Below are 26,783 nucleotides of genomic sequence, written 5' to 3'. Positions count from 1 at the left end.
GTAGAAAATGCCATGGGTGGCTCTGATCTGAGTACAGGTCTGATAGAACACCCTGAAATGTGGGCTAAACGAATTTGGCAGCAAAGGCCGATAGTGGTAAAGTATTGACAATCTTTGCAATCAGCTGGCTTTTCTGCAGCTGCACGATGCTACAGCAGTCGTTCTTCTACCTGGTACTTGCAATTTAAATCTATCAAATATGACACGCTGACAGTGACTGTGTCCATAACAAGTGACGTAATACAGACGTATTTTTAGCAACATTACACAGTCCTTTGGCGCCTATAAATACCTGATCCTTAGCCTGCAGCTTAGCCTTTAGACTGTTGCGAAAGTGATGTCGGATAATCCTCTGGTCAAACTTCTCGGCGAAACGGTGATCGACGGCGAGAAAAAACCCGTTTCTGTCGCCGATTTAGCCGGCGAGGGCAAGTCGGTGTGCCTTTACTTCTCGGCGCACTGGTGCCCCCCGTGTCGCGCCTTCACCCCGAAATTCGCCGACTTCTACAAAGCAGTGAAGGCGAGAGAAGAAGTCGGCAAAAAACTCGTGACGATATTCGTCAGCTCCGACCGATCGCAAAACGACTTCGACTCTTATTTCAAGGAAATGCCATGGCACGCCCTTCCCTTCGACGATCGCGATAGGAAGGTAGGAACGCTCGCTGGTGCCTCCGCTTTCGCTCGAAGTGCAGTCGCTCTTTAGGAAAAGCTCAGCCGAAAGTTCAAAGTGCAAGGCATTCCGACGCTAGTCGTTCTCGACGGCGCCACGGGTCGTCTCGTCACTTCGAACGGGCGATCGCTCATCGCCGACGATCCCGAAGGAAAGGACTTTCCCTGGCGTCAGAAAACTTTCGAAGAAATCGTCGGGGGCCCCCTCATTGATAACAAGGGAACCGAAGTCTCTTCTTCGGATCTAAAAGGAAAGTCGGTTGCGATTTATTTTTCTGCTCACTGGGTACGGTTTCTCGATTCGTCGATTTTTTACTTATTTATTTTTTTTTGATGTTGTAGTGTCCTCCTTGTCGGGCTTTCACGCCTGATCTCATCAAGTTCTACGAAAAGAATCACGAAAAATTGAATTTCGAGTTAATTTTTGTGAGTTCCGATCGCGAAGAGGACCAATTCAAAGAATACTTCGGCACGATGCCGTGGAAAGCGATTCCCTTCGACGACAAGAAACGAGTGGCGGAATTGAAAAGAATGTTCGAAGTTCAAGGCAAGACAAATCGTTGATTAGTCAAAAGGGATGATAATGAGTGACGTCATGCAGGTATTCCCTTACTTGTCGTCGTTGGTCCTGACGGAAAACTGGTGACGAAGAACGGCCGAGCGGGAGTGTCCTCCGATCCAGATGGAAACGTAAGAAAACTAGACACTAAACACGGAATCCTATACGTTTCTTTCCACAGGATTTCCCTTGGGCGCCTAAGCCCGTTCAAAAACTCACTTCTCACACGGCCAGCGCCGTCAACGAGTCGCCCTGTCTCATCTATTTCACGGAAGACGAAGCCGATGCGGAGAAGGCTCGTGAAGCGATGATGCCGGTCGCGAAAAAGGAGATAGACGATGCAAAAAAAGCCGGCGAGGATCCGCGCATCTGTTTCTTCACCGCCGCGCCGGACGACGACGACGACGACGACGTCATCGACTCGTTGACCGGTTTCCTTAGTTTGGGTTCGAAAATGCCGCAGCTCGTCATCGTCGACATCAACGATCAGACGGTCTACGTCTCCGACGACGCCAACGTGACCGAGGAGAAAGTCAAGGCGTTCGTCGCCGACTTTCACGACGGAAAACTGAAAGGCAGAAAACTCAGAGGCTGAGCCAAGGAGAACGAAAAAAAATTGTGTGGACACTCGAGTCGTAGTTTGTATTAGCGGCGTTCTAATATTACACTATACCCCGAGCACGAACGTTTGCCGCGTCGGCGGCGGAGACGCCTTTTTCTTTGTCGACTCCTGCGTGGGATCGTTGAGGGTTATGTTGAAGGAGCGCTTCGTGAGTTCGGCGGAACGCTCGTACGCTCCCGGACCGGGTACCAAGTTGGGTTTCTCTCTAAAACGCGTCTCTCTGGTTACCATGAGCCCGCTCTTGCAATCCGTTCCCGTCGCCTTGTGCTTGTGCGTCTCGTAGTTGCCCGGACCCGGATTGTCGACGTCGTCTTGCTGCTTGACGGCGGTGGGCGGCGCTTCGAAGCGTCGCGCCGTCGAACCGAACGCGGATAGATTTGACGAACGAACGGCGCTGGAACTGTAGCCTTTTCCTAGAAGAGAAATCAAATTTGAAACATTAAATTGGGGTGTTTTACCTTGAGATTTGTTGTACGAGTCCGAAACTTCGTACGATCCCGGCGGCGGAACGTCCTGCTGGACTTGAGGCGGCGGAGCAATTCGTGACGTCACCGAAGCAAACGTGCTTGACAGATGAACATTTCGATTGGTTCCGCCCGTCGTCGTCGCCCCCGCCGCCGCCGCCGCCGCGGTCGACGTGGACGGCACAGGCGGTTCAACGACATAGTGAGCCGGACCGGGAAGCTCGTTCTCGCGCGGCTTTGTGAGAGGAGCTGTGCGAAGAGAGGTCGTCCCAAAGCCGCCTTTGCAAGCGCTCGACATTCTGAAGCATTGACAATGAGAATCGATGAAAGTAGAGGCTCGTATTTTTTACATCGCTTTGCGAGTGACTTCCGCTGCTAAACTAGTTACGTGATCGTTGTTGTACGCCGACGGAGCCGGTGTTTGTGTTATGTGATGTGGATGTTTGAATCGCGCTGCCGTTTGCCCAAAGGGACTCTTTTTCAATCCAGTAGTCCTTTGAGAAGATTAAGTCTATATAAAGAAATTGAATTCTGTATTACCTGTTTAGAGATTCGAATGCTGTGCGAGGATCGTTGTACGATCCGGGCGACGGGACGGTGGCTTTGGCCGACGGAAATCGCTAGCACGCAAGTGATTGAGAAGTTCCATATCACGTTGAGAATCTCTTACCTTAGATTGGGATCCAAATGGAGGTCGTTCAGAAACGTCGTATCCTGGATCGCGTTGATGATCGAATTGCCCAGCAATGCTGTATTGACCTGGGCCCGGTATTCCCTTTTGAAAACGACTAATATAGGCGTTTTGATTGTAATTATTAATTATACCTTTCTCGCTTCCTGATGAGCAATTAGATCGTGGTATCTTGGCAACTAAAGGAGACTGCTACAATAGATGAGACAAGTGTAGACGCTTTTTTACTTTTGATTCAAAAACTCCCTTCCTCGGACTTTTTCCATCCTGAAAACAGATATCCACGAGTAGAAACATTTATTGTGAACTGCTACCTTGTCATTTGTAGATGCAGTGGGATCATAGTCTCCGGGTCCGGGACCTTTTTTACCTTTGCGAAAAATTATCAAGTAAGAAGAGTATCAATGATGCACATTGATTCTCACCGTCGAATTTTAGTCTCTGTGACGTCAGCTTCCCAAAATGAACACCCTTGTATTTCCTCGTCGCTTCCGTTTCATCCTAAACACGTGATCTATTAATCCCAAATAGTTTTAGAATCTTCCTTGTAAATATTACACGAGCAACGGCATAAAAAGCCGGTCCCAGAGAGGGATCTCTCTTGGGCGGTTTCTGCGGTTTCAACACGCCGTCTCTCCCCTCTTCGTAACCGTAACTCTGTCCGGGACAGGGAATTGACGGGGGCGCCTTTTTTCGCTCCATCTTCACGCCGCGCGTCCCGCCGGCTTCCGGGTACGATTGCACGCGCGTAGCGCGTTGATTGAACGAAAGAGGATATGTTTGCCGTAGGGAATACGCCCCTGGACCGGGCGTGTCGGAAACGCGCTGCTTGAATCGATCCGTCTGGGGAATGAAGTATGTGCGTAGGGAAAATCGCGAAATAGTTCCTTCGTACTTTGTCGGCGAGAGCTTTTCCGCCTTTGACGCGACTCTTCGGGAGGGGATTGTACTGGCCTGGGCCCGGCGCGACGATCACTCGATCGGTGACTTCGAAAATCGACTCGCGAGCCGTCATCGAGAGAAAAGGGGCGTAGCCCTCTAGATACGGTTGTTGTGTGTGCGTGCTACATTGTCGCTAGGTGCGAGGAGCGCTCACCGAAGACGGGTCGCTGCTTGTCGTACATTTCGTACGCTCCCGGACCGACGTGCGCCGACGTTTCTTGCTTGGCGTGCGTAAGGAGTCTAGGCGCTCGGCTGTACATGGCGAGGAAGGAGGGAAAACGCACGGTTTTCTCTTCTTGTCCTCGCAGGTCGTCGTGGCGACAGTTAGTGTAGATAGGGTTCCCGGATAACCACTGTTGACACACACGTGTGCGCGCACAATCCTTCTTTTTAGTTACTTCGATTTGCAATAAAGTACAAATCGACAAAGAGAACAACTACTCCAAATACCACTCCTGTAAGAATTTGCTACAAAAACGAATAAATGTAAATCATTTTTGCTAATACAGTATATCGTTCTTACCTCTTCAAACGATGAAAATGCATATCTCGCAGAAAAATAGCCAAAGAAAAATGCTCCTACGATCGTTATAAGATAATTGATCATGCCTGCGCAATGCAGACGCATCTTTTTCACTAGTCACACCCCCAATCAAACAAAGATAAAGACAACAACAACGAGGCAAACCTTCCTGTCGAAACTCAGCTGCAGGATTGTCCTAAACATCAGCCTATAACCAAAATTGAAAGGTCGCTCTCATATGCATACCTTTCCCTTTTTATCTGAAACAACGTTTCTAACCATTTGATCATATTTCCTCTGTTCTTCCTGAGCTCTTAGTTTTGCTAACCGCGCTTCAAGTTCAGGATTCTGAGAATGAATATGTAAGCAGATTTCAGCAAAATCCACGTGGAAACGATTTCTACCTTCGGTGGTGCGAGAACGGGCTCGAAGCAAACGTCACAGTCTTGAAGCACTTCGTGCACGGAGACACCTATAGGATATACTAGTAAGGACACAAAATGAGGCAGGCGCGAACGTTGTCGATGCTTCGAAAGGAAGTCCTTCAAATCGGAGCAGTGCATTGCCAAATGGCCATTGTCCCGCTGTCTCACTCTCGTATTAGCTTCGTCTGCACGCACGATTTCCTCTAAATCCTTTCCCAAGATCACAATTGGGTCTTGCATCCTTGTACGGGAAAGTGCGCGGCGAAAAGACCCGTGCGTGTGACCAATAAAATGCAATTCAGTGAGAAAACATGTCTGAAACAACCAGCCACTTACATAGCTCGAAAGTTAAAGTGTTCCTGCCACGACGACAATCTTTTTCTCCGTTTTTCGAATGATTTGGCACCTCTTTCCTTCCGAGGGCTCATTCTACTAATAAAGTACCAAATAATTGTAAAATTCATAGCAATCAACATGAACAGAGGTAGGAGAAGCTCGTTATAAGTAGGTACAGGCCACTGCGTCATACCCTCACGATTCTCCATATCGAACCTGACGCAGACAAACTGCAGCAGAATCGAAAAATCAAACAAAATGTGCATCAAACAGTGACTGTGACCGAACAAATCAAATCGACCGGGCCAAAACCTTTCAGGAACCTTAGCCGTATACACAAACGAAGCAGCTATCATGAGGGCAACGTGAGCCACGTGGCCAACCAAAATAAATTCCCAACGGTCAGCCCATGCAATACGAATGAGCAGAGGCAGAGTAGTGTACGCATAGCAGAGGCCAAACGACGCAGTTCTCGCCGACTTTTGCCACGCGTCGACCCTATAATGCCTCGAACCGCACGACAAAAAACACGCCAACGCTCCAACGAAAACAGACCCGGAAATGTACCGGTTTCGAAGCGCCACACCTCCGAGCGGAAAGCTGTAGTAATAGTAACCGATGCTGACGGTCAGGCCAACAATCGATATTCCAGAGTAGTCGATATAATAGCAGATGTGACGACTTCTTACCGACATTGTACTGAATAGATGAGCGACGGTGCTGCAGCCCGTATTCACGACGAGACCGGCGACGAATACGACCATGGGCCAAGCGCGAGGCTTCTCGTCGACGACGGCGCATTGGACGGCCAAGGCGGCAAAGAAGAGCGTCGGAATGAGATGCGTCCAAACGTTCGCCGTTTCGTTGTGGCATTCGAATAGGCTCGCGAGGCACTGCTTCGCCGTTAGATTCGGTGCGCGGTAACCGGTGCGAACGAAGTCCTCGCGAAAAGCGCGAGGCACTTGGGTAGTCGATAGCGACATGGGGCAAACACGCGAGGAACGCAAAACCGCCTTACGCCGGAACTCGAACGTACGCACGCGCGCGCACCTGTCCTACTTAGGTGCTGCCTCTCAAATCGTTCTCGAATTGTTTCGCCACGAGGACCGTTTCTTCGACGTGTTTCATGCCCACGGCGAGTCCTTCCTGCGTAGAATAAATAGCGACGTCAAAAATTTATTTTTGTCTTGGTCAAACGTACCGTGTAGGCTAGAGTCTGAGCTAAACGTATTGTCGTCTTGATTTGACGTCCATTTAAATCATAATTAGCTAACTGAGACAAGTCTAATGACGCACTAGCGACGTCGGCAGCTTCAAGCAAATTTTGCCACACCTAGTGTAGCACATGTGTATCGAAATCATATCATAAATCAAGCTTGTTAGACGACCTGTTTGCGGGCTTCGTAATCCAACGCCTCGTAGTGCAAGGCGACCGATATTCGACTGTGAAACGCTTCGTCGAACGATCGAACGCGATTCGTCGTCAGAAACATGACGCCCTGGTGGTATTCCAAAAGCCGGAGGAATATGCCAACTAAGGCATTGCGACTCAAATCGTTTTCAGATCGTCTAGACGAGGAAAATGATAATTGAAATTCAGTTGGCGAGCGTACCGTTCCAAAAAGATGTCGGCTTCGTCGATGAGAATTACGGCATTCCAAACGGAAGCGACTTCGAGAATCTGCCGCAGTTTTCCTTCGAGCTCCGACTAGAAAAAAATAGTCAATAGTCCTGTGAAGATTTTAATCCATACCGTCGTTATTCCTAATTCCCCTATTGTAACACTGTACAAAGGACGGTGAAGAAGTTCGGCTATCGCCTCCGCCGTTAGAGTTTTACCAACCCCGGGAGGACCGTGGAGAAGAAAGATACTGTAAGGAAGAGAAAAAAAGTCAGGGAAATCTCTTTGTGTGACCCAATGTACCAGCCTCCGCCTTTTCCTCCTATAATATCCGTAAACGATTTGCTACTATTCGTGACGAGACTGAATATGAGTTTCTTCTTTCTCTCGTCGAGAACGAGTCGAGAGAACGAGCTCTCGTCGAAGGCGATCGGTTCGAGATCGGGCAGTCGAAGCTCGCCCCACTTCTTCGCAGCGAACGAGAAACCGGTTACAGTGGGCCACGTTTGAAAGAGCTTCGCGTCGGGAAGGACGTCGAGCACGCGCTCGTCGTCCGAAGACGACGCCGCGAAGCCGCGATAGTCGGGATTAAAACGTCCGAAGCTCGCTCCGTCGACCATAACCTTGAGGGAATCATATGAGAGATGATTTTCTAGATTACTTCTTACCCTTCCATCAGCCTTAAATCGATTTGTATAGGTGTATTCTCTCCACAGCAGATTTCCCTTGTAGTTCATGTAGTGAGCTCCAACGCCAACTAAAGAAGTCACAGTGTATAAAGCCGGGGGGATCGTTTTATCACCCCTACCTTGGCGAAAGACTTCTCCTCTGCATACTAAAGACTTGAATTGATCGCTGCCTTCTTCCAGTGGATGAATTGGAAGAGAGTCAATCGATCTCAATCCGTCGTATTCGCCAATAGCAAACCACTTCATCGACGTGAAGAATCGAAGCCCGTTCGCCTTGACAATGTATCCTCCCACCTCAAAGAAAGAAAGAAAGAAAGAAAGAAAGAAAGAAATCCCAGACTCGTTAATTAAATGAAAATTTTGTCTCTTACTTGAAACGTCGCCCCAAAGAATCCGGATCGATATTTGCTATCGTGAACCTCGCTGCCAAACTGATCATCGCCTTCGCATCCAACAAACTTTGCCTTTATTGGAAACAGATACCAGAGATAATGAAACGAGATTTCCTTATTGGAAATCATCGCCTCAATTTCGGATATGACTCTCTCGTGCTCCAACTCAACAAATTCGATTAAGGGCTGGAGAAAAAGATTCAGATTGTATTGCCATCTCGAATATTCCCCGCTCCTACTTTTAGGTATTTTTCTTTATAGGCGCTTCCCTTGGCGTGAATGCGCATCTTGGGTAAATAGTAGACAAGCGATGACACTCGCATCTTGGGATCGCGTTCGTAGAATATCGAGAGTTCCGTCACTTGACGCATGACGTTCTTCATGTCGCTCGCCTCTTCGCCAAATACGACGAATTTCTGAGAGTTCAAAAAATCAATTAATTAAATCAATTAATTAATTAATTAATTTAAAATGTTCTCACTTCGACTGCGCGAAGTTTATTCGTCTTCTGATCCCACACCTCTCGTTCGACCACTTTGAAATCGCGAGGAAGAGAAGGGACGACGCTTTTCGTTTGCCCGTCGTCCGATCGAGCGACCGTCTTGCTCGATTGCTTGAACCCGGGCGGCGCTTTCTTCGGAGCGATGCCGTACTCTTCGAGCAAGCCTTCGTGATCGTCGTAGTCTGACATACTGAACTCGGACGACGACGAAGAAGAGTTGGGGCGATCGATTTTCGCTACTACTTCGTCTCCTCTCTTTCGAATCGAAGGGCAGGGAAGGCGTATGTGCACGTCTCCCGACGGGAGATAGATCGACGATTCTTCGGTTGTCTCCTGTTTCGTCGATACTGGGCAGAATCGGCCGCTTGTCGATGATTTTAGCAGGAATTTGAATTCGGTTGGAAGATCGTCTAGTTGGACTTGGATTTCGCGTCTCAGAGTGGAAAGCGTCGCGTTTTTGGACGCTCGAGCGAAGCCTATCGCTTCGCGAGACGCTTCGGGTACGATAGAAAAAAGGAAGGACTCCTCGGCCATCAGTAAAGGAGTCAGTAAAGGCTAGACGGGCTCAAGCCCCGTACGTGTATAACCTGGTGTAATAAGAACAGCAAAAAAAAACTTGAGCAAACATGAAAGTTATGAATTACCTACCAATCAAAAAAATTGCATATAAAATTATTAGTTGTTTTTGTCTTCGGTGCCAAAGCTCGGCAGTTCACTCAAACTAGGAAAATTCATAGATAGACTATAGACTGCTGTTTTTCATAAGACTTACATTTGCTTGACGCCGGATAGCTTACGACCGCCGTCGACTTCAGTCTTCTCCTTGTGATGTATCTCGCTCATTTCTAGCACCTCGACTGGTTGAGGAGCCGCCACTGCCTTGGGACTGACTCCAGACTTTTTCTTCGACGATGACGTACCTTTACCTTCGAGATGTCGACTGACCATCCCTGTCTCGTCATCCTCCTCCTCCTCTTCATCTGATGGCCAGTCAATGTTAAACCTAAAAAAAAACAATAATCTTTTATTTTTAACTATAGCTCCTTTGCTTACTTTATCTTTATTGCCTCCAATTCGTCCTTCAACGCATAGGCTTTTGTCTGCCAGTCATTTCTCTGTTTCAGCACCGTTCTGAGGTCTTCGAGTGAATACCTTGGCTCAAGTGAATTTTCTCTCATTGTTCTCGGCCGAACAGGCTCGGTCACTTTTTCTTTTTCACTAACATCGTGGTCTTTTTCCGACTTGTTAGTCTCTGCCAGAGCCTCGTCCTGCTCTTCAATCCGCTTCTCCAGCTGTGTCACCGTCTGTCGCGTCACTTCCAGCTGGAATTCTACCGTTGTTTTGGCTTCCGCCATACTATCGTATTTTGCCCGATAGAGAGCGACGTTCTTCCGCAGGTCCTCATTCACAGTCGCAAGGCGCTTGATCTGTTGATTCAGCTAAGAAAAAAACCGGACAGAAGTCAATAGGGCAAGGAAACAATAACTAAACACGTACGGCGGCAATATCGTCATCTTTCTTTGCCAGCTCTCTTTCCTTGTATTTCACCTCGTCACTCTTGGCAGCAAACCTTTCCGTCATCGTCCGCAACGCGTCTACGGTAAAAATCTCTTTAGTGAGGACAACCTCTGTGACTGTTACAGTGACGTCGTTGTTGTTGTTTGTCTTCGGGACTGCCAAAGAAAAATAGATAGTTCTTCTTACCTTCGTCTTCTCCTTCCAGAACCGTTGTCGCCGTTTCTGCGGCGTTCCTTGCGCCGCTCGTCGTTTCGGCTGTCGATGCTTTAGTTTTCTGAGTTCTCTTGTCCTGGAGAGTCGCTATCTCGCGCTCTAGGCTGTCTATAACGCTCGCCATGTCCTAGAGAAGCCTCCGAATTCAACCCCGCCCCCCCTTTCTTGTTCTCACTGCTTCCTTTTGGCGTTGCTTTCGCTTCTCTTCGGCCAAATCGCGTTTGGCGATGTCTCGTTCTAACTTGAGGTTCTTCACTTCGTCGTCGGTCTCCTCTGCCGCTATTGCGAGCGATTCGAGTTGCTCGAGCGCTTTCAGGACGGCCGGCATGAGCCTTTCGATAGATTCGCTGCCGTACAGGTCGACAAATCGCTGAAATTCGCTTCCTACTGACGCCGTCGTTTCGTAGACGTCCGTCACGGACAATTTGAAACGATCGGCAGCCATCTCTGCGCCACTAGCACGTGATAAACCCTAAAGGCTAAAGCATTCCACACAAGAAACGAAAGATAGAGTGAAGACTTAACATCTTGCAGTTTTAATCTGTAGACTTCAGGAGGACATAGAGAACAGCATTTACCCGCTCTGCAACTCTATTAGAGCCAGGTGAAAAAAGCAAAATAAACCGTTCTCTTCTATCATGGGTGCATCTGTCTCGTAAATCTTATAGTCTATTTACATGCACACAAACACAACAGAAATTAATTAGGACAAGGCCAGAGGAAGGAGATGGCTGTGCGTGTAAGAAGAACCCACTTCGGACGACTGCTGTTCTTGAAGAGCTTGAGCTTTCGTTTTCAGTTCAATTCGCTGCAGAGATGCACGCAACGCTCCGCAGCAAGGCTCCGGAATAAGGACACCTAGCCAAAAACGTTCACAGGTCACAAAGACCCCCTTTGATTTCTATCATACCAACTATTTTTGAACCATCCGTCGTTTTTAATCTCACTACTTGAATTTTCGACTGACGCCGACCTTGCGACACAGACGCAAACACCGATTCGATTTCCGTCCACACGCTCAACACCGAACCGCTGAGAACGTGATACGATCGACGTCTCATGCCGAACTCGCACTTCAACCCAACAGTAACATTCTTACAGTGCCCTCGACTAGAAAACAAGGTCCCCGTTCCCCTTTCTGTCGAAACTAAGCGAAGATATTGCTCACCTGTACGCGTGAGTGCACTGGGATAAGGACGCGACAAACTGCTCTTCCCATAAAGTCTTTGCTAGCCCTTCGCCCAGCTGCACGCACATGTGTACCGAATCTGCGCGTTGCCTAACGTAACAAACGAACCGTTCTGAATTTCTTGAAGACGTCCTCGAGCTTCTCCTTCTTGAACTGGCGTCCGACGTTCGCGCGAAAGATGTTGCAGCGCGTGCTGTTGATGCCGTACGGCGACGGGATGACTTTGACAAGAATCGCCGTCTGCCGAGCTCCGCGATCCTAAAGATCATTTTCCCTAGTAAATTCGGCGTCTTTCTGCGACGCTTCCCAAACCTGTTTGATCGTATAGAATCCGTCGTGTGTCTGTTTGTTGTCGTAGAGCGTTTGCAAGGCCTCTTCCCATTTCATTCCTCTCTCCACGCCAATCTGGAGGAGAGACGCAGATAGAAGGAACAGATGCATGGCGTATGACGAATAGTTACCGTGTGCAATTCCGTCATAGCCGCGCCCGTTGCGCAACTGCCCTCGAACGTTTCCGTCTTTTGCTTCACAACGTTTTCGCCACGAGATCCGACGTCTGAGACAACGAGAGTCGAGAAACGAAGCGAATTGCGCGAGTTCATTTACCCAAGATGCCTTCGTCCCATGCTTTCGCTTTTTTCGCCTGCGCGATGACTGTGTTCAACGTTTCGACGAAGTAAGCAAACAAAGTATTCTGAAGATTGACTTCGACGCCCAGAATCCGATTGAGAAACCGTGAAATATTACTCATATCTAATGCGCAGGTAATTGACAATTCAGTACAAAAACTCTCAATTCTCTTGCCTTTATTATCTTGCATTCCTTCGTTAGACAAAAACCCAACGCCAATCAGAGCCTTCTTGACATCTGTGCACGCAGAACGTCAAATATTGCATTCTACCATAAAAGCCGTACCCTCGAAGAAATTTCCCTGATAGTCAGAAGGCGGGGAAGAAAGAGGCCTCATCTGGCCTAAGACCGCTTTTAGGACGGCCTCCAATGCCGTGCGTCCGTACTGAAGACGTCGCAATCAAGGTAGCAGCAACACGCGCGCGCGCGCAAAAAAAACCCCACAACGTACCTTTGTGTCGAAGTTGTATCGACTCAAATCGCGGGTTTCCGTCGCTCGTCGATCGCCGTGCGTCAGCGCGCCCTTTAAAAACGAAACGAATCAAAGAAAAAAGGCTTGAACCGAAGGACGACTACGTACGAGACATTCCAACCGCTTTGCCACAATCGACGCGAATCGCCTTTCGCCCGCGAGCTCGGAAATGAGAAATAAATATTCAGGAGCTGATGTCTGATTCGATCGATGAGTCCTTCCTATAAGAAGATAAGGAACCCGTGAGCGAACGAATGATAAACGAACCAAATTGCTGTATAGCTCGATCAGCACTCCAAGGCAGCTCCAACGTAATGTGAACGCGACGTCTCTGATTCTAAAGAAAACAAACAAATAGACGAGGCTTATCTCTCTATTCATACTAACCTTGACTCGTCGATCCGCCTGCAATGATATTCCGGAACTAGCAGCTTCGGAAATAATAGCCACAAGCTAAAACGCAGATATTTGTACAAACGAGCGAGCGATGTGAAGAGGGTGGTATACCTTTTCTCCGTTCACAAATCGCTCCTTTTCAAACACGTTGAGCATTTCGAGCGGAACGTCTCCCCTACTTCTCGACTCGTACTGCACACTGCCAGTGACAGTCGTCACCATGCGTCCCTTTCTGCCCGTCATCTATCCCCCCATATACGAACTCAATAACAAACCTTCTTTCTCTTCCTCTCTAAGACGAACCTCGGCCACGCTATTGGGACCCCCTAACTGATCGATCAACTCGTCCAACGTATTCGACGGAAGTTTCGGTCCCAGCACATCCAATCGATCCAACAAGTCATTCTTCATCTGAATCGTCGCCAACGCCGGCTCCCGCGGAACGCTGAGATTCTTCGCGGTCGCCTTCAAACTGCTCAACGTCGACGAAACGACGGGCTGCGGCGACGGCTCCTTGCTCGCCGGCTTGCTCCACGAGCCGAATTTCGACTTGAGTCCCGCTGTCGCCAACACGCTTTCGAGACTGTCGTCTTTATTACCGATCGGCTGAAGGGATCCTTTTCGTTTCGCTTTCTTCGCTTTCGGTTGAGAATTGCGACTCAGCCACGGCGCGGCACCTAGCGAAACGACATATTCGATTTTTATTTTTTTTGATCTTGCGGTCTTTATACCGTCGCCGTTGACGGCGAACGGATTGAAATCGTCCATTTCGATGCCCGAACTGTTGTCCGAATCGTCGCCGCCTCCGATCGCCGCCGCGCCGCTGCCGCGCTGAGCGACCGCTTCCGGGTCGGAACTGTCCGGACTCGATGCGCTGCTCTCGCTGTTTTTCGTCTTTGGTGTCGCCGTTGCCGTCGGCGTTGAGACCACACGTTTCTTGGCGTCGCCGGCTACGCGCATATATATAATAGAGAGTTTTCAGAATGACGTCGACGATGCAAGAGACCTCGCTTTCGTTTTCTCTTGTTTGGCTGTGCCGTACTGGAACCGCCTACTTGGAATAAATACACTGGCTCTTTGGCTAAACCGAAACCGCCGCCGCCGCCGCCGCCGTCTTGGAGCTTGGGAGCTGGGAAATATTTCTCGATTAGAGTTTGCAGCGTGCCTCTGAAAAAAAAATTATTCAAGAAAATTAATTAAATATTATTTTCTACCTGGCGGTTGATACGAAGTCAGTCAAGTCGCCGCCGGCCTCTTCCAGCTGTTCCATCATGCGCGCTTCGCCTGTCGATTGCAATCCGATAACGACGCACTAAAAGTGACCGGATATAGATTACATATAAAGTATTTGTTAACTTTACCTTTCCGTTTCTAATCGCCTTTCTAGATAATTCGACGACGGCACCTACTTTCGCAGCAATGCACATGTACTTGAAGAATCGCTAAATACGAAATCTAATTTTCGTTCTCTAATTTCACGCTCGTCCTTTTCTCACTTGGTGACACGACCAAAATTGCCCCCATATCGTCTTCCGAACTCTCCTATCCATGTCAATTATGTCCATGGCCTCTTGAAACTTTTCCCTCGCTCGCACCCACTACAAAATCCATTCCAGCAGCGCCTAACTAATTTTTTCTCAAACTTTTTACCAGTCGAACTGCCTCGTCATAAACCAAAACGAATTTACCGTCAAGCGGAATGTCCTCGATGCGAAAAGTGACGCCAGAAAAGCTCAGTTGCCGTGCAATGTACATCCCACGAAGTTTCATATCCATGGCAACCATTTCCATAGCCCCAACACCCCTTATACGTTTAATTAATCACGCAAAGGAGAATTTTAGAGAGACGAGATTTTTCTACCTTTTCTCGACGGCCTGTATAAAATTGCCAAAGTCGGGAAACTGCGTTCCCTTACCCCACAAGCCGAGACGCGTCATATAGGCCATGTTACGCGGCTCGGACGCGCCTGTCGCGCTGCTATAAACGACGCGAGCTTTGGGTAATTTCTGCTGCAATTCCATGACCGTCTGCGCCGTCTTCGTCGGCTTCGCCGAGCCGACGGGAAACAGATTTTTCGCCTTGTGACATTCGTCGAATATGATCTATAAAGGAGCGGATGGAAATTGTGCACGTTTCTTATTTCCGACGAGAGGAAAGATGATGACTCACGACGCCTTCAAAGTCTTCTCCGCACCAATGAAGAAGCTGTTTCAAGCGCGTATTGTATTTCGTTTCCTGCGTCGAACTCTCGCCAATCAGCGCCGAGTACGTCGAAAAGATGACGCCCTTTTTGACGCTATTGTTCGACTTGCCCGATATTTTGCCATACTTGAACTAATCAAAGGAATTTGAAAGAGAGGTTTCTTTTTTCTCTCTCTCTACGAACTTTGTTGAGAGAGTGAACGTCGATTTTCGTCGCGCCGATATCTCGCAAATCTCTATAGGAACGCGTTCGCCGCGCATCTTTCTTTCTCTTTTACGAACGTTACCGTATCGCGTCGTATCGCAAATCGTTGGAGACGCTGAACCACACCGCTTTCTTTCGCTTCTGCAAATAGTTCTCGTAGATAATTCCAGCGATTGTTCGCCCCTTTCCCACGCCGGCGCCGTCGCCTAAAAAAAAGACGAATACCGATGACGTTTCGGTTCTCCTTTTATCGTTTATCGTGCCTATGAGAAAGCCGGCACGAGTTCCATCCTGGAGTATGTTCCAATGCTGTTGAGACGCGTAGACGATTGCTTCGAGTTGTAACGCCGACAGTAGGCCTCCGTCGATGATCTCGCGAGGCAACTTCAGCTGATACCAGACGTCTGGCGGCAAAACGCTCGCCATTGAACTAAGGACAAGAGATTGACTAAGAAAAGAACTCTGTTTTTTCTTCACCTAGTTTCGACAACGGGATCCGGATGTTTCACGCCGAGTTTCACTAAGGGGGGGAAAAATGCATGGTGGAGGAAGAGAATTGAGTAGAAATGGTGTCCGGCTTACGTTTGCTGGGCATGTAGTCGGCGAACGTGTCCGCTTGACCCATGCCCTCTTCCTCCTCTTCCTCTTCGTCGTCGTCGTCGGGATTGGTCGGGCCGGACGTCGTCGGCGTCATTGCCAACGCAGAAAATCCGGATAACTACAAAAAAAAAAACGATGAGGACAAGGAGCGGAGGGATTTTATATAGGTGCATACCGACGATTTCTGCAGACGAACGTCGTCGTTTCTCCACAGACTAGAAACGTCTCTACACACAGATAAAAGACGTATTGATTATAATTAATATTTAAAGACTTTGAATCTATAAGGTTTGACTGAGGGATTCTATAATATGTAATGAAAACCCTTTAATTAAAGGGTTTTCATTCTTCGCTTCCCCCTTTCACTTTCCGCTCTCCCCTATAAACTGACCTCTTTGTCAACTCCTTTCCCCCTTGGCTAGCGCTGTTGTTGCTACTGCTGTTGTTCTGCTGGACAAGAAGCTGATTGGCGAGCGCAAAACTCGTCGAAATTTTCGGCGTCGACGGCTGTGGAAACTTCGGCGTTCGATTCATAAGAGCCGAGTGTTCGGGTCGAAGAGCGCCGAAACGATGACTAGACGTTTGAGATAGCGCCCATTTGCTACTGTTGCTGCTAACGCTACTGCTATTGCCGAATGACGTCGTCATCGTCATCGGGGGCGCGGGTCGCTCCCAAGACGGTTCGATTTTGATTCGAGTCGGCGCCGCTTCGGGATTAAATCGCACGCCTTCTTTGGTGAGTTTTTCGTATAATTCGACGAGCGAATCGGCGTCGTTTTGGCCCGCGCGGCCCGTGACGTCTTCGCTCTCGCCGTCGTCGCCGTCGCGCGACGACGACGACCAGAGACTGTCGAGAAGGCCGTTCGAATCGTCCGCGACGTCCGTCGCTCTCCAGGCGGCGTCTAGAAGGCTGCTTTCCGTCTTCACGGGCGCGATCGGCGTGCCGAAGAGGTAGTCCTCCGAAAGGGGGCTCTCGTCGGCGATCGCCGAGTCGACGAGATCGGATAGGGATAGGAATGAGTCCATCGGTCGCGTCGTGGGCCCCTAAATCGCACTGCGATACGGTCGGTGAAACACTTCCGCCATTGCAGTTTCGTCTCTGTGTCCGCGCACGCACGCGGGACTTGGGAGAGGGATGATGTGTCTATGATGATCTCATGGGGATTGGTCCCTTCTTCGGTGGGTGGGGGCATCAATAATAAATAGATGAATACATACATGTACTTGCATCAAAAATCTTTTTCGCTGAAATTCGCTCGGTGGGGGCAAAACAAAATTTTAACACTTCAACGCGTAATGTTTTTAGCTGGTAACCCTATGGCACGTGATGAGGCACGTGGGACAATGGAAGAACAGGCACTGCACAAGCCTCATCGAAAAAGGACCTCCGCCCCGCTAGCGGCTCCCTTTCCCATTCCTATACAGTCGTTGGACGAAGATGGCGTTGCTTTGGGTCCGTTTGAAGGCCAATTGGTCGAAAACGCCGTGTGGATAACCGAAAAGCGCGACATGGACTCGCTCTATCGGCGCGGTTTCTTCGGCAAAGGAATGCTATCGAGGAGCGGTCCAGGCCGAGACGATCAGCTGCGCTTACCGAAACGACGAACGTCGCGTCGCCCAGAAAACGAAGCGAAGGAACTGGAGGAAGACGTGACGACGCGCAATCGCGTGCGACGAAAGCGACGACGCGAGTGGTTCGCGGAGGCGGGCCTAGAAACGACAGCACAAAACGAGACCGAAATAACAGCCGACACCCTACCGACCGACGCAGTCGAATCGGACGACTCTCCTCTCTATCCAGTGAAGGAATATCTTCAATTGAGCCTATGCGAAGCCGTTTTTCTCTCCTACGGTCTCGGCTGCTTGATCGTGAGAGATTCCGAGGGACGAGTGTTGAGTTCGGCTCGCCTCTGGACCTCATGTCGAGCCAATCAGACCGACTTCATCGCCTCGTACGTCGCCTATCATTATCTTCGAAGCAAGGGTTGGGTCGTTCGATCCGGCGAGAAATACGGCGTCGAGTATCTCATCTATAAGCACGGACCACCGTACTATCACTCCAACGCTGCCATACTCGTTCGAATGACGGATGCGGCGACCGAAGAGGCCATCGATTCGACGTCGGCGTTCACGTGGCAATATCTCGCTGGTGTGCATCGAATCAATGCGGCCGTCTCGAAGGACTTGATTTTGCTTCACGTTCTGAAGCCGGCTGATGTGAATGAGGAGGCGATGAGTCGACCGGATTGCTTGCATCGATTTGGCGTGCAGGAGATTGCTCTTCGACGTTGGATACCTGATCGAGTGAGGGAATTCAAGGAGGACGAAGAAGAATGACTTATGTACATGAAAGCAAAAAATTTAATGAATATTATATATATACGTATTTTTCTTGCTGTTTGTTGTGTGCATAAACGTTTCCTTACTTTTCCTTATCAGCGCCGGCGTCACTGTCGTCGTCGTCATCGTCGTCGTCGTCAACCAAATCAGCGATATCTGGTAAGGGAAAACGGAGGATTGCTGCAACCCCGGATAGTTTGCCGAGTTCTAAATCAATTGATTGATTGATTAACGATGGATGTAATACGCCTTACGTTCTCCTGAGACGTGAAGACTCGAAAATACGCTGATAAGAAAGTTGAAACATTTATCTCCAGTCAGTTCCCCCACCACCCTTTTCTTCTTACCGTACATCACCTCCACTTTCTTTTACACTTTCAACGAGTGCAACGTAGCGACGTCTCGTCGCCAAATCAGTTGATCTAAAGAGAAAAAATGTCCCAAAACGCTGTGACGTTTTCTTCCCTACCTGAATAATTCATCTGATATCAGAAGAACTTCAATTCCATTATGGCTATCGGCCGCTTCAACGTGACCAATACTGAGAGACAAAAATTTCAAAACAGTATCTACATAATAAACGTTTTACCCGTAGAAAGCGCGATCCGGCTCGTTTTGCAACATTGCATAGAAAGCGTCCAGCGCCTTTACTTCAGCCGTTGCCTAGGAAATACAGTTTAGGAGTCAATGTCAGAAATTCTCGCTTACTTTTGTATCTGACAACTTAGCCATCACAGAAGGATTGACCAACACCTCTAAATCAAAGAGGCTTCAATATGTAAATCCAACTTGCGTTCAAATTACCTTTCAAGGCGTGCTTGTGGCCAGATGATGCGTGCACCTATAAAACGAGGTCACGCGCAAATAATCGTCATTTTCTGTGTTTACTAGTAGAAATTTTGCTTTGTTTTCAATTAGAACTTTAACGTCGTTTCGTATGGCTTGGGCAAACATGTGCTCGCAAAACTGGTCCTATGTGAATGAAGGAAACGTCATATACGTAGCTCAAGTCCCGTCAATAGAGGACACGTACTTTGACAAATCCGGGACTGGCAACGAGAACACATTTCGCAACTGAAATTATGCCTATTAAATTAATTAGAAATCAAAAGTCAAAAAATTACCATCAAAAGAGACGTGACGCAAAATTCCTTGCATTACATTGTCGTAAAACTTCAACAGAGTCTGCCATGGAAACAAAGAAGTCGCATATCCCCACTCTGGCAAGAGAATAAGCACGTGCCTTGTCGTGTTGCGAGCAGCTACCCTTTCTCTTTCGCGGTATATTCATCTCGACGCGCATACGAACGACAGTCATGCTGGGAGTCAAGAGGCAAATGTGAGCGAGGCCTTCGTGCATGATAACAGCGGCAACGTCAGCCGAGCGAGCCGCATCGCAAGCCATATCTATAGAAAAAATTAATCAAAAAGAAATAATTGATAAAATAAAAATCTGTACTAATACCAAGTCGATCCAGTGCAACGACATCCCAACACCCTTTTGCTAAGGTGAACTTCTTATTGATGTCCAAGTCGATTGTGTGATAGGCTCCCATCTGGACCTTAGGGTATCTCTCTACTGAATTTTTCGCACTGATCTACTGCACCTTGACGTGGGGATTCTCTACTATGTTGCGGCCCTTGACGCGCAGCTTGCTCGCTGCCGTGTCGAACTCGATGTTCTCGACGGCGAGAGTGAGCGTCGTTCGAACGCGATTGCTCGCCGTCGATCCCGTCGCGCTTTCCGTCTGCACTTTTCTACGTATTTTGATACGCTGCTGTTCTAAATTGGCTCTCTATTCGTTTCTCTTACCGTATTGTCGTCGATCGGAGGCTGTCGTTGACGGCAATGAGGTTGTAGATGTGCCACATGTCTTCGGCTTCATCGGGGATCAGCGTGACGGATCTAGAAGCGAGAAACTGGCGTTTGTCGGCGATTTTCTGGCTGCAGGCGCTCTACCCCGATCCGTTTTTGTCGCTAATGTCTTTGTGGACGAGCTTCATTCGTTGCTGATCCGCATCGTTTATCCGTAGGGCGGTAAAGCGGTTGATCTCAACAAGCACGTGGTATCCACGTGCGCATTTTGATTTTCATCTGTATTTCGATAATATATATATTTAATTCTAATGAGCTAGCCATGGAAACGTTTCTATTGCCCTTTTAGCTCGATCACCGTAATCATACAATAATTCTTCGCCTTTCTCTATGCTTCTTTTTGATAGTAAAACTAGGTGTGGCTTGTTGTCAAGTTCCATCAGTTTTGTATAAACGTTTGGCTTAGATCGACTGTGATTCAATAGTCGTCCCTTGCGACCATTATCCTTGGTTGCATCAACACTAATAGAATGTACTCGGATTAATTAATTAATTAATTAATTAATACATACCACATAGTTTTCCCTTTGAATTTGAAATAATACATATAGCAGCCATACTTAGAATCACGGGAATAGTTTTCCTCTCTCTTTTCAGCCTCATTCTTTTCGATAAGGTCCCCTGAATACTCGCATACTAAGTCACCAGCCTTGAATGACTTTGTAGCAAACACGCCTTTGCCTTTTTCTTCAGAAACGACTCTCTCCTAAGCAACTAAGGTCTAAACGACAAAATTTGAGTAGAGTTTCTACCTCTAGGCCGTCTTCGCACTGAGATTTCAAGCGTTCTTCGTTCGCTTGTCGCTGTTTTGTCTTGGAATCTTCGATACGACTTCTACTTCTCGTCGCAGGGAAAAATTCGGGCAATGTCGACTGTCGCTTTTGTTTCTCGTTTACTTTCTTTTCGGATCTAATCGAGAAGAGCTGTTGTACATGTCAAATATTCGAGTTCAGGCCGCCAACGTTTTCTTGGGCTTTTGTCGAGTTCTGCGTCGGGTGGGCGGTGTTTTTGACTTGTTATCGGCCATCGCATTGACAAATATGTCTGCAGTATTGCTAAGGAAAAATCTTCTCGTTTGAAATTCTTTGCGCGTCGCTCCCGTATAGCAGGAGGGACCCGTATTGAACATATCATGACGTCGTTGTCTAAATTTATCGTCCAATCGGAATCCGCCACGACGGTGGAAGTTTGCTCCATATGTAGCTTGTACGTCATTGTATTCTTTTAGTCCAATTCGCTGCGATGTCGGAGTTGCGGTTTGTTACCATCTCGTCGCCGTCTCCGACCGAAGTATCGGCACCGCCGCGAAAGAGACGAGCGCGACTAACGCACCTATCAGACGCGGAGAAAATAGAGCGACGGTAAAGCGAGGATCTCGCGCGCGAGAAAACCCGAGAACACTTCCGTCCTCTAGAAAGGTGAAAAATCGCGAAGCCGCTCAACACGCGAGAGATCGCAAAAGGCAGAAAATGGACGATCTGGAAGATATCGTCCGCGTCCTACAAGAACAAGTACGCACGCACAAAAGAAAAATCCGTTTCCCGGAAGTCACCTGTCGTTTTCCCAACAGAACAACGAACTGAAAAAGGAAAACGCTCGCCTTAGGCGAACGCTCGACGAAAACGCGGCAATAAATCGCGACCTAAAGGAAAGTTGGCCGACGCGCAATCCCGCGACGCCGCCGCAAAGTCCGCCGTCCGACGAAATCGCCGCTCTCCTCACCCCGCTCAGCGATCCGAACGTCGACGCCGAATTACTCGAACTGTCGCCGCCCCTTCAGACTGAAATCAAAACCGAGTCGCAATCTGACGAGTCTGCAGTACTCCAGAACGTTTCTCCGCAGCAGAAATCGACTCGGTTTCGATTCAGTCCGGCGACGGTGGCGACTTATCTGCAATCGCTGATAGCAACGAGGTAGAGGGATTCTACGATAGTTTTGATGGTTAATTTAACCTTTTTTGTTGTTTAAAAGTGTGATCTTGTCGACTTCCTCCTGCTTGGTTTCCAAGGCGACGACGGCGACGACGACAACCGTCGCGAAGGAACAGGGAGTGGGCGTGGCTCCATCTTTGGAAAAGGTGAACTCGTTCAAGGAGAAATTGAGTCCGATGATGTTGGAGGACTTGCTGCCGGCTGGGTGATTGGGGATGACCTCAATGATAAGTTTGATGTCGATGATCTGTTTCCGGACCTTTCGAGCATCTTGTAATTTAAGCGTGTGACTCTTTCTTCTCTCTCTCTCTGCTTTCGTTTTGTAGTGAGATTCTATAACAGGATTATTGTATGAATAAAAATGATAATACGAAAAGTCTGATGCCGGTAGAGGAAAGTTGCCTTTAGAGTGATCCAAACGTCAAAGCTACTGTATCTGTTGAAATACTCTTTCAGATTTTAGCAGGCGTGTTAATTGAAATATAAAGTTTTTGGTTACCCAGCGATGTACAGACACAATTTACCAGTAGAAGAATACACACGTAGCACACTGCAGTTAGTCATCGTCATCCGCTCCAGTATCAAAAGCTTGATCAAGAGCCTTGTCCAGAAAAGCAAATCTGTGCGTCACTTTTTTAATTTGGGTAAATCTGAGGTCTCAAATTAAACGTACCGTTCTTCAACAACGTCGTCGAGGGCGGCAAACGCCGGATTTTCCCACGTTCCTCGCTGCATTTCTTCCATCTCCTCGGCACTCACCTGCAGAATGACGAATAGAAGTAGGTAAGCGTACATTCCTTTTCTACTGCGCTCACCAGTGGATTGGCAACGTCTGCAGCCCAAAATACGTCATTAAATGTCAACGCTTGAGAATTTCTCGCTCTAAATTTCATTCATGAGCACAGTCCATTCCAGTAAGAGTATCCTACCCGTCTGACTCGGTAACCTGGTCACTAAACGCATCAATCGGCGATCCAGGGTTCTGAAAGAAAAAAAAAGAGCAACTAAGAACACCTACGCGTGCTTTTTCTGTCTTTACACTCAGTATCGCGTATCGGGTAGCTTCGACGTTCTTTTCATCGGTCTTGTATTGAGAGCGAAGCCTCTGGTGTCCGGCAATGCAATCGCACAGCACGTCCGAGTAGTCAGGAACGAGCAATTGCAGCTCCTGACCGCCCGTGAATTTCATGTCTACCAAATGCTTATCAGAACGGTGTTTCCACGTGAGCAGGCTTTCAAACGGCCACACGACCGTCTGCTTCCTTCCGTCGTGATCGATTAGAAGAATCTAAAATGCCACGGCGTTCTCGTGACAAGAGGAAGCGGCTGTATAGGTAGATACACTTGCCTGATTCTTGGCAATTCCTATGAGTCCTTTGCGTTTCGTTTGCAATTCGGCACACGACAAAAATTCAATTCCAAACGTTCGCATTGTCGACCACAGATGAATGAAGCACAGTTTGATGTCAACGTCTGCAAAAGTTTACGCTTCGACTACCAGAAAAATATCTATCTGTCGTTTGTACGTACCTTCAAGGTCCTCAAGCTGTTTGTATTCTGACATAATGTCACACGGAACGATCTGAAAAGGAAAGAATATTTACCTAAGGATAAATACAGTAGCAGGTATGAATCAACTTTAAGTTTTGTTTTCCTAGGCAGTACAAACTGCCTGATTTCGTTTATGTCAACAGTTGTGCTAAAGAGTTGCCACGCTATATAAAAACCATAGAGAATGATACGATGGTCACCTTTCCCGCCATTTTCCGACGTGAAGGTGAAGCAGCATGGCGCAAAATTTGCATAGCTCCTTCGAATCGCAAGGAAGTTCCCCACCGAGAAAAGCAGTCCTAAAAATTGAGTGCAAGGGGAAGGAGGTAATTCTTTCTTGATTACCTGGCTTGCATAAATAGGTAGCCCAGTTCTTGACTCCTCCTAGGAAGAAATATCTTGAGATTTATTTGCCATAATAATACTGTGCCATACGCAGATATTTCCATATTGTAATGAAATCGAAATTTGATGATCAACTCGTCAAGATCAGAGACATCCTAGAGGAAACGAGATCAGGAGTCATTCTTCTCCATCTATTGAGTGTACAATACCTGCTCAGCTAGTGACTTTTCAGGATCGAGCCAAGGCGTGTCAAGCCGAAGTTGATGTTTCTTGGAAATTTGTCTAGAATTGGCAATAGCAACGCTTACACCGTGCACAACCAATGTGCTACTTTTTTAGGCGTGTCTTCTTCAGCGGTGCCGGAGCTGATCGGGTAGGCAGAGTTCGACGAAATAGCGACGGAGATCTCGCCGCCACTGGCGATTTTTTCCCATTGGGCTAGTCACAAATGCCCCAACTAGTTCAGTTAACAAGTCCATAACTCACCAAAGGTCTCCTTCGCTGTGACGGCGACAAGGAAGGAGAGGCAGGCCCAGTTGGTACGCTTAATGTCAGTCCTTTGCCTTTCTTGATGGAATTCTATAAAAGCTAGTTGTCTCCTCACGAACAATAAAACCGACTTTAGTTTTACCAGAAAATTCCTGCTTCGTACAGGAGCTAAAATCATATAATGAGTAGATAAATATATCTCATGCTAGTCGATATTACAGAGGGTGTTGTTTGCTTCCGCTTGGGGAGAACTGGGATTTCTACAGTACAGTAACGGTGCACACAAAATACAGGGACTTATAAGAATAGTAGCGCACTTTCCATCGGCCAAATAGTCACCAGCCACAACCAACGACATTTCATCCTACAAGAAACGGTTTCCCACTCAAAACGAGCCAATATTTCAACTACTGACCCAACAGGTCAAATCAAGTTCTTCACACAAGGCTCTCACGACGACCTTGACCTAATAAGCCGGAGTAATTTCAATAGAAAAAGCGCTCCCATTCCTCTCACAGGCTTCGACACGTCAACCGTCATCTTTTTCATCGACCCGTCCATAAACCTGCAGCGTACGCGCAACATCACGTAAACAAACAGCAGACCCTCCATATCAGACAAGAGGCCGTCTCCCACTCGTCTATTTCCTCCTGTACGCCCGCTTTTTCGCGCAGTAGAATACCTTATCGACATCTCCTTCTTCAACGCTCTCAATTCCAACTGTGCACCGTCGTTAATTCCGACGCCCCACACCGTTCCGTAGCCGGCCAGCCATGCCTAGAAATACTCAAGCTAGAGAACGCTTGTTTTTTGGGATATAGAACAGGGAAAATCGTATAACTGCGCTTTAGAACCCTCCTGAATCTATAAGGCGGCACCTTCTTTTCCGGCCAATAGAGCGCGTGTTCGGCGTCTGTCGTCGTTTTGCAATCAAATTTCGCCAATACAACGTCAAAAACTTCGCCGAGTTTTTGCGGTCCTTTGATCTGAAGAAGAAGTCGGGAAAAAATACATAGACAAGTGAGTCGATCAAATATTAGGTCGCGGTTGGCGTTTTACTTGGAAATGGCGCGCTTTTTCGCGACCGTCCATCGTCACTTCGATCGTAATACTCATCGCAAACGCTTGAGATGAGCAGCTACTGGGCTCAAGACCGATCTAATGAATGGGCAGGTGCATACTACGTTGGGGCGTATGTGTACTGCAACCACGTGAGCACGCCCCCATGTCAATTTTAGAATGATAATTTTTTAACGTCACACAGTACGTACACGCTCTCGTCTTTCCCGTACCAAATAGTGTGCGGAATACGTAGACTACGTATTATTAAAGATAATTTAATTTTTTTTCTGTGCGTTTGCTTTCTCAGCATGGACATTTTGAAAATGCTGATTTGTTCGATTCTTCCAACGCAGTTACTGCTGATTCGTCTTCAAGAGAAAGTAGAATCAAAGGTAAGGACCCGTGTAAGTGTACTCACCTTCCTCGAGTGAAGGTAGCAAATCGGCGTAATCCTCGACAATTTTCAGAAATAATTTATCTACGTACATACAATCATACCTCTTTCCATTTTCTCTGATCGCTCAAGCGTCACGTACCGACATTTTCTCCCGTCTTGCTCGACGTCTCTGTGAACGTCGTCTCGTATTCTAAAAGAATGAAAATATTTCATCGAAAGAAAGTGGAAGAATGAAGACCTTCTGCGAAGTCAGCTGCGTTGTGCTCATCTACTTCGCGTCTTTTCTCGCCGTTTCTCACCAAGTCGACCTTGCATCCGCACAGGTACACCTTGCAGTTCTTCAAAAAAAAGACAGCATGCATTTAATTAAATAATCCTATCCTACAGCTACTCTCCTACTGGTTCGCTCTTCTGCACTTCTTTAATCCAAAACCGAGCGTCGCCAAAACTCTCGCCAACGGTCACATCTAGAATGAGCAAATAAATAAATAAGTACATAAACGGTCTATTTTCTCTTTTCCACTGACCGTAGCAGACTACTGCTGCTTTAGCTCCCCTATAATATTGAGAACTCATCGATCGAAATTGTTCCATTCCCGCTGTGTCCTTTGTTCGAGAGGAAAGGAGGTCGTCGTGACGTAATTGAGCTGTGATCTTCTTACCCATATTCCTACGACGATGTTGCGCTGTCTTACGCGCACGTTTCGTTGACAAAACGCCGCTCCGATTGTCTAGTGAGGTGAAACGAGATGGCGACGTCTCATCCCCGAAAGGAGCCCCGCTCTACCGTTTGAGATCGAGGAAGAAACGTGCCGCTCATGTATCGAGTCACTAGACACGTTTTGCCGCAGTCCATCTGACCGAGAAGGACGACTTTTAGCTGGACGCGAGACGACATGGCCCCCCGAAGGTGTGCGCGCAGATCTCGTG

The 26,783-nt window shown here is 47.9% G+C and overlaps 13 protein-coding genes across 16 annotated transcripts; 3 read left to right on the top strand and 10 right to left on the bottom strand.

Annotated features, from left to right (window-relative positions):
• The first annotated feature begins 301 nt into the window (after positions 1-301).
• LOC136187606 (nucleoredoxin-like) lies at positions 302-1,913 on the top strand. The gene is made up of 5 exons (XM_065975238.1): positions 302-649; positions 704-955; positions 1,012-1,216; positions 1,271-1,359; positions 1,410-1,913. The coding sequence occupies exons 1-5, from the start codon at positions 338-340 to the stop codon at positions 1,821-1,823; spliced, it is 1,272 nt and encodes a 423-aa protein (XP_065831310.1). The 5' UTR covers positions 302-337; the 3' UTR covers positions 1,824-1,913.
• On the bottom strand, positions 1,568-4,296 carry LOC136187604 (sperm-tail PG-rich repeat-containing protein 2-like). The gene is made up of 12 exons (XM_065975237.1): positions 4,102-4,296; positions 3,901-4,043; positions 3,564-3,848; positions 3,431-3,506; positions 3,320-3,375; positions 3,234-3,272; positions 3,140-3,184; positions 2,985-3,089; positions 2,855-2,934; positions 2,665-2,808; positions 2,309-2,613; positions 1,568-2,263 (listed from the first exon to the last, which is right to left on the bottom strand). The coding sequence occupies exons 1-12, from the start codon at positions 4,205-4,207 to the stop codon at positions 1,896-1,898; spliced, it is 1,752 nt and encodes a 583-aa protein (XP_065831309.1). The 5' UTR covers positions 4,208-4,296; the 3' UTR covers positions 1,568-1,895.
• On the bottom strand, positions 4,247-5,189 carry LOC136187615 (transmembrane protein 199-like). The gene is made up of 6 exons (XM_065975247.1): positions 4,988-5,189; positions 4,875-4,942; positions 4,717-4,818; positions 4,636-4,666; positions 4,471-4,583; positions 4,247-4,415 (listed from the first exon to the last, which is right to left on the bottom strand). Exons 1-6 carry the CDS (start codon positions 5,133-5,135, stop codon positions 4,338-4,340), a joined length of 540 nt encoding a protein of 179 aa, XP_065831319.1. The 5' UTR covers positions 5,136-5,189; the 3' UTR covers positions 4,247-4,337.
• On the bottom strand, positions 5,174-6,214 carry LOC136187610 (membrane progestin receptor gamma-B-like). Its single transcript, XM_065975243.1, has one exon. The coding sequence runs from the start codon at positions 6,212-6,214 to the stop codon at positions 5,228-5,230; it is 987 nt and encodes a 328-aa protein (XP_065831315.1). The 3' UTR covers positions 5,174-5,227.
• Positions 6,215-6,239: 25 nt separating this feature from the next.
• LOC136187602 (uncharacterized) lies at positions 6,240-8,992 on the bottom strand. The gene is made up of 11 exons (XM_065975234.1): positions 8,415-8,992; positions 8,173-8,349; positions 7,913-8,119; positions 7,661-7,835; positions 7,521-7,609; positions 7,156-7,475; positions 6,985-7,102; positions 6,845-6,939; positions 6,620-6,800; positions 6,433-6,564; positions 6,240-6,377 (listed from the first exon to the last, which is right to left on the bottom strand). The coding sequence occupies exons 1-11, from the start codon at positions 8,967-8,969 to the stop codon at positions 6,291-6,293; spliced, it is 2,136 nt and encodes a 711-aa protein (XP_065831306.1). The 5' UTR covers positions 8,970-8,992; the 3' UTR covers positions 6,240-6,290.
• Positions 8,993-9,010: 18 nt separating this feature from the next.
• Positions 9,011-10,632, bottom strand: LOC136187608 (RILP-like protein 1). Its single transcript, XM_065975241.1, has 6 exons — positions 10,342-10,632; positions 10,140-10,293; positions 9,933-10,030; positions 9,489-9,874; positions 9,208-9,438; positions 9,011-9,156 (listed from the first exon to the last, which is right to left on the bottom strand). Exons 1-6 carry the CDS (start codon positions 10,609-10,611, stop codon positions 9,111-9,113), a joined length of 1,185 nt encoding a protein of 394 aa, XP_065831313.1. The 5' UTR covers positions 10,612-10,632; the 3' UTR covers positions 9,011-9,110.
• Positions 10,633-10,766: 134 nt separating this feature from the next.
• LOC136187601 (protein strawberry notch homolog 1-like) lies at positions 10,767-16,976 on the bottom strand. 2 transcript variants are annotated; one of them, XM_065975233.1, is made up of 30 exons: positions 16,253-16,976; positions 16,037-16,088; positions 15,844-15,979; positions 15,739-15,781; positions 15,525-15,691; positions 15,344-15,467; positions 15,241-15,292; positions 15,024-15,188; positions 14,715-14,956; positions 14,504-14,657; positions 14,350-14,451; positions 14,215-14,295; positions 14,068-14,165; positions 13,860-14,020; positions 13,585-13,803; positions 13,157-13,530; positions 12,965-13,096; positions 12,845-12,910; positions 12,725-12,794; positions 12,566-12,678; positions 12,437-12,508; positions 12,271-12,370; positions 12,160-12,222; positions 11,962-12,108; positions 11,817-11,911; positions 11,668-11,760; positions 11,464-11,613; positions 11,335-11,411; positions 11,077-11,276; positions 10,767-11,024 (listed from the first exon to the last, which is right to left on the bottom strand). In XM_065975233.1, exons 1-30 carry the CDS (start codon positions 16,885-16,887, stop codon positions 10,870-10,872), a joined length of 4,338 nt encoding a protein of 1,445 aa, XP_065831305.1. In that variant the 5' UTR covers positions 16,888-16,976; the 3' UTR covers positions 10,767-10,869. The 2 variants fall into 2 exon arrangements, with proteins under 2 accessions (XP_065831305.1, XP_065831304.1); XM_065975232.1 differs by having other exon boundaries at positions 11,962-12,222.
• Positions 16,977-17,168: 192 nt separating this feature from the next.
• LOC136187609 (tRNA-splicing endonuclease subunit Sen2-like) lies at positions 17,169-18,265 on the top strand. Its single transcript, XM_065975242.1, has one exon. The coding sequence runs from the start codon at positions 17,179-17,181 to the stop codon at positions 18,196-18,198; it is 1,020 nt and encodes a 339-aa protein (XP_065831314.1). The 5' UTR covers positions 17,169-17,178; the 3' UTR covers positions 18,199-18,265.
• On the bottom strand, positions 18,220-20,243 carry LOC136187607 (protein pelota homolog). Of its 2 annotated transcripts, none has more exons than XM_065975240.1 (15): positions 20,162-20,243; positions 20,015-20,107; positions 19,809-19,959; positions 19,667-19,757; positions 19,445-19,608; positions 19,326-19,386; positions 19,235-19,275; positions 19,090-19,173; positions 19,006-19,042; positions 18,910-18,956; positions 18,791-18,864; positions 18,671-18,742; positions 18,549-18,623; positions 18,456-18,487; positions 18,220-18,408 (listed from the first exon to the last, which is right to left on the bottom strand). In XM_065975240.1, exons 1-15 carry the CDS (start codon positions 20,203-20,205, stop codon positions 18,284-18,286), a joined length of 1,191 nt encoding a protein of 396 aa, XP_065831312.1. In that variant the 5' UTR covers positions 20,206-20,243; the 3' UTR covers positions 18,220-18,283. The 2 variants fall into 2 exon arrangements, with proteins under 2 accessions (XP_065831312.1, XP_065831311.1); XM_065975239.1 differs by having other exon boundaries at positions 19,326-19,421; positions 19,468-19,608.
• A 58-nt stretch (positions 20,244-20,301) lies between these two features.
• On the bottom strand, positions 20,302-22,357 carry LOC136187611 (N-lysine methyltransferase KMT5A-like). The gene is made up of 4 exons (XM_065975244.1): positions 21,040-22,357; positions 20,830-20,986; positions 20,590-20,783; positions 20,302-20,539 (listed from the first exon to the last, which is right to left on the bottom strand). Exons 1-4 carry the CDS (start codon positions 21,204-21,206, stop codon positions 20,326-20,328), a joined length of 732 nt encoding a protein of 243 aa, XP_065831316.1. The 5' UTR covers positions 21,207-22,357; the 3' UTR covers positions 20,302-20,325.
• LOC136187613 (X-box-binding protein 1-like) lies at positions 21,287-22,385 on the top strand. Its single transcript, XM_065975245.1, has 4 exons — positions 21,287-21,438; positions 21,492-21,588; positions 21,648-21,991; positions 22,050-22,385. The coding sequence occupies exons 1-4, from the start codon at positions 21,320-21,322 to the stop codon at positions 22,216-22,218; spliced, it is 729 nt and encodes a 242-aa protein (XP_065831317.1). The 5' UTR covers positions 21,287-21,319; the 3' UTR covers positions 22,219-22,385.
• Positions 22,386-22,480: 95 nt separating this feature from the next.
• On the bottom strand, positions 22,481-25,596 carry LOC136187603 (talin-2-like). Of its 2 annotated transcripts, XM_065975236.1 has the most exons (22): positions 25,454-25,596; positions 25,273-25,380; positions 25,077-25,171; positions 24,911-24,959; positions 24,810-24,860; positions 24,712-24,758; positions 24,614-24,654; positions 24,537-24,562; positions 24,392-24,484; positions 24,237-24,343; positions 24,115-24,187; positions 23,996-24,060; positions 23,906-23,944; positions 23,761-23,859; positions 23,648-23,708; positions 23,540-23,591; positions 23,358-23,482; positions 23,049-23,297; positions 22,939-22,991; positions 22,825-22,891; positions 22,683-22,768; positions 22,481-22,629 (listed from the first exon to the last, which is right to left on the bottom strand). In XM_065975236.1, the coding sequence occupies exons 1-22, from the start codon at positions 25,508-25,510 to the stop codon at positions 22,566-22,568; spliced, it is 1,707 nt and encodes a 568-aa protein (XP_065831308.1). In that variant the 5' UTR covers positions 25,511-25,596; the 3' UTR covers positions 22,481-22,565. The 2 variants fall into 2 exon arrangements, with proteins under 2 accessions (XP_065831308.1, XP_065831307.1); XM_065975235.1 differs by having other exon boundaries at positions 24,911-25,171.
• Positions 25,597-25,622: 26 nt separating this feature from the next.
• On the bottom strand, positions 25,623-26,776 carry LOC136187614 (ras-related protein Rab-24-like). The gene is made up of 8 exons (XM_065975246.1): positions 26,641-26,776; positions 26,516-26,584; positions 26,381-26,459; positions 26,253-26,320; positions 26,092-26,191; positions 25,993-26,043; positions 25,875-25,934; positions 25,623-25,824 (listed from the first exon to the last, which is right to left on the bottom strand). Exons 1-8 carry the CDS (start codon positions 26,749-26,751, stop codon positions 25,760-25,762), a joined length of 603 nt encoding a protein of 200 aa, XP_065831318.1. The 5' UTR covers positions 26,752-26,776; the 3' UTR covers positions 25,623-25,759.
• Between the last annotated feature and the right edge of the window lie 7 nt (positions 26,777-26,783).

Source organism: Oscarella lobularis, chromosome 5 (genome assembly GCF_947507565.1).
Source record: "Oscarella lobularis chromosome 5, ooOscLobu1.1, whole genome shotgun sequence".
Classification (NCBI taxonomy): domain Eukaryota; kingdom Metazoa; phylum Porifera; class Homoscleromorpha; order Homosclerophorida; family Oscarellidae; genus Oscarella; species Oscarella lobularis.
The sequence above is the reverse complement of the archived record's forward strand: the minus strand, read 5'-3'. Positions and strand labels throughout refer to the sequence as shown.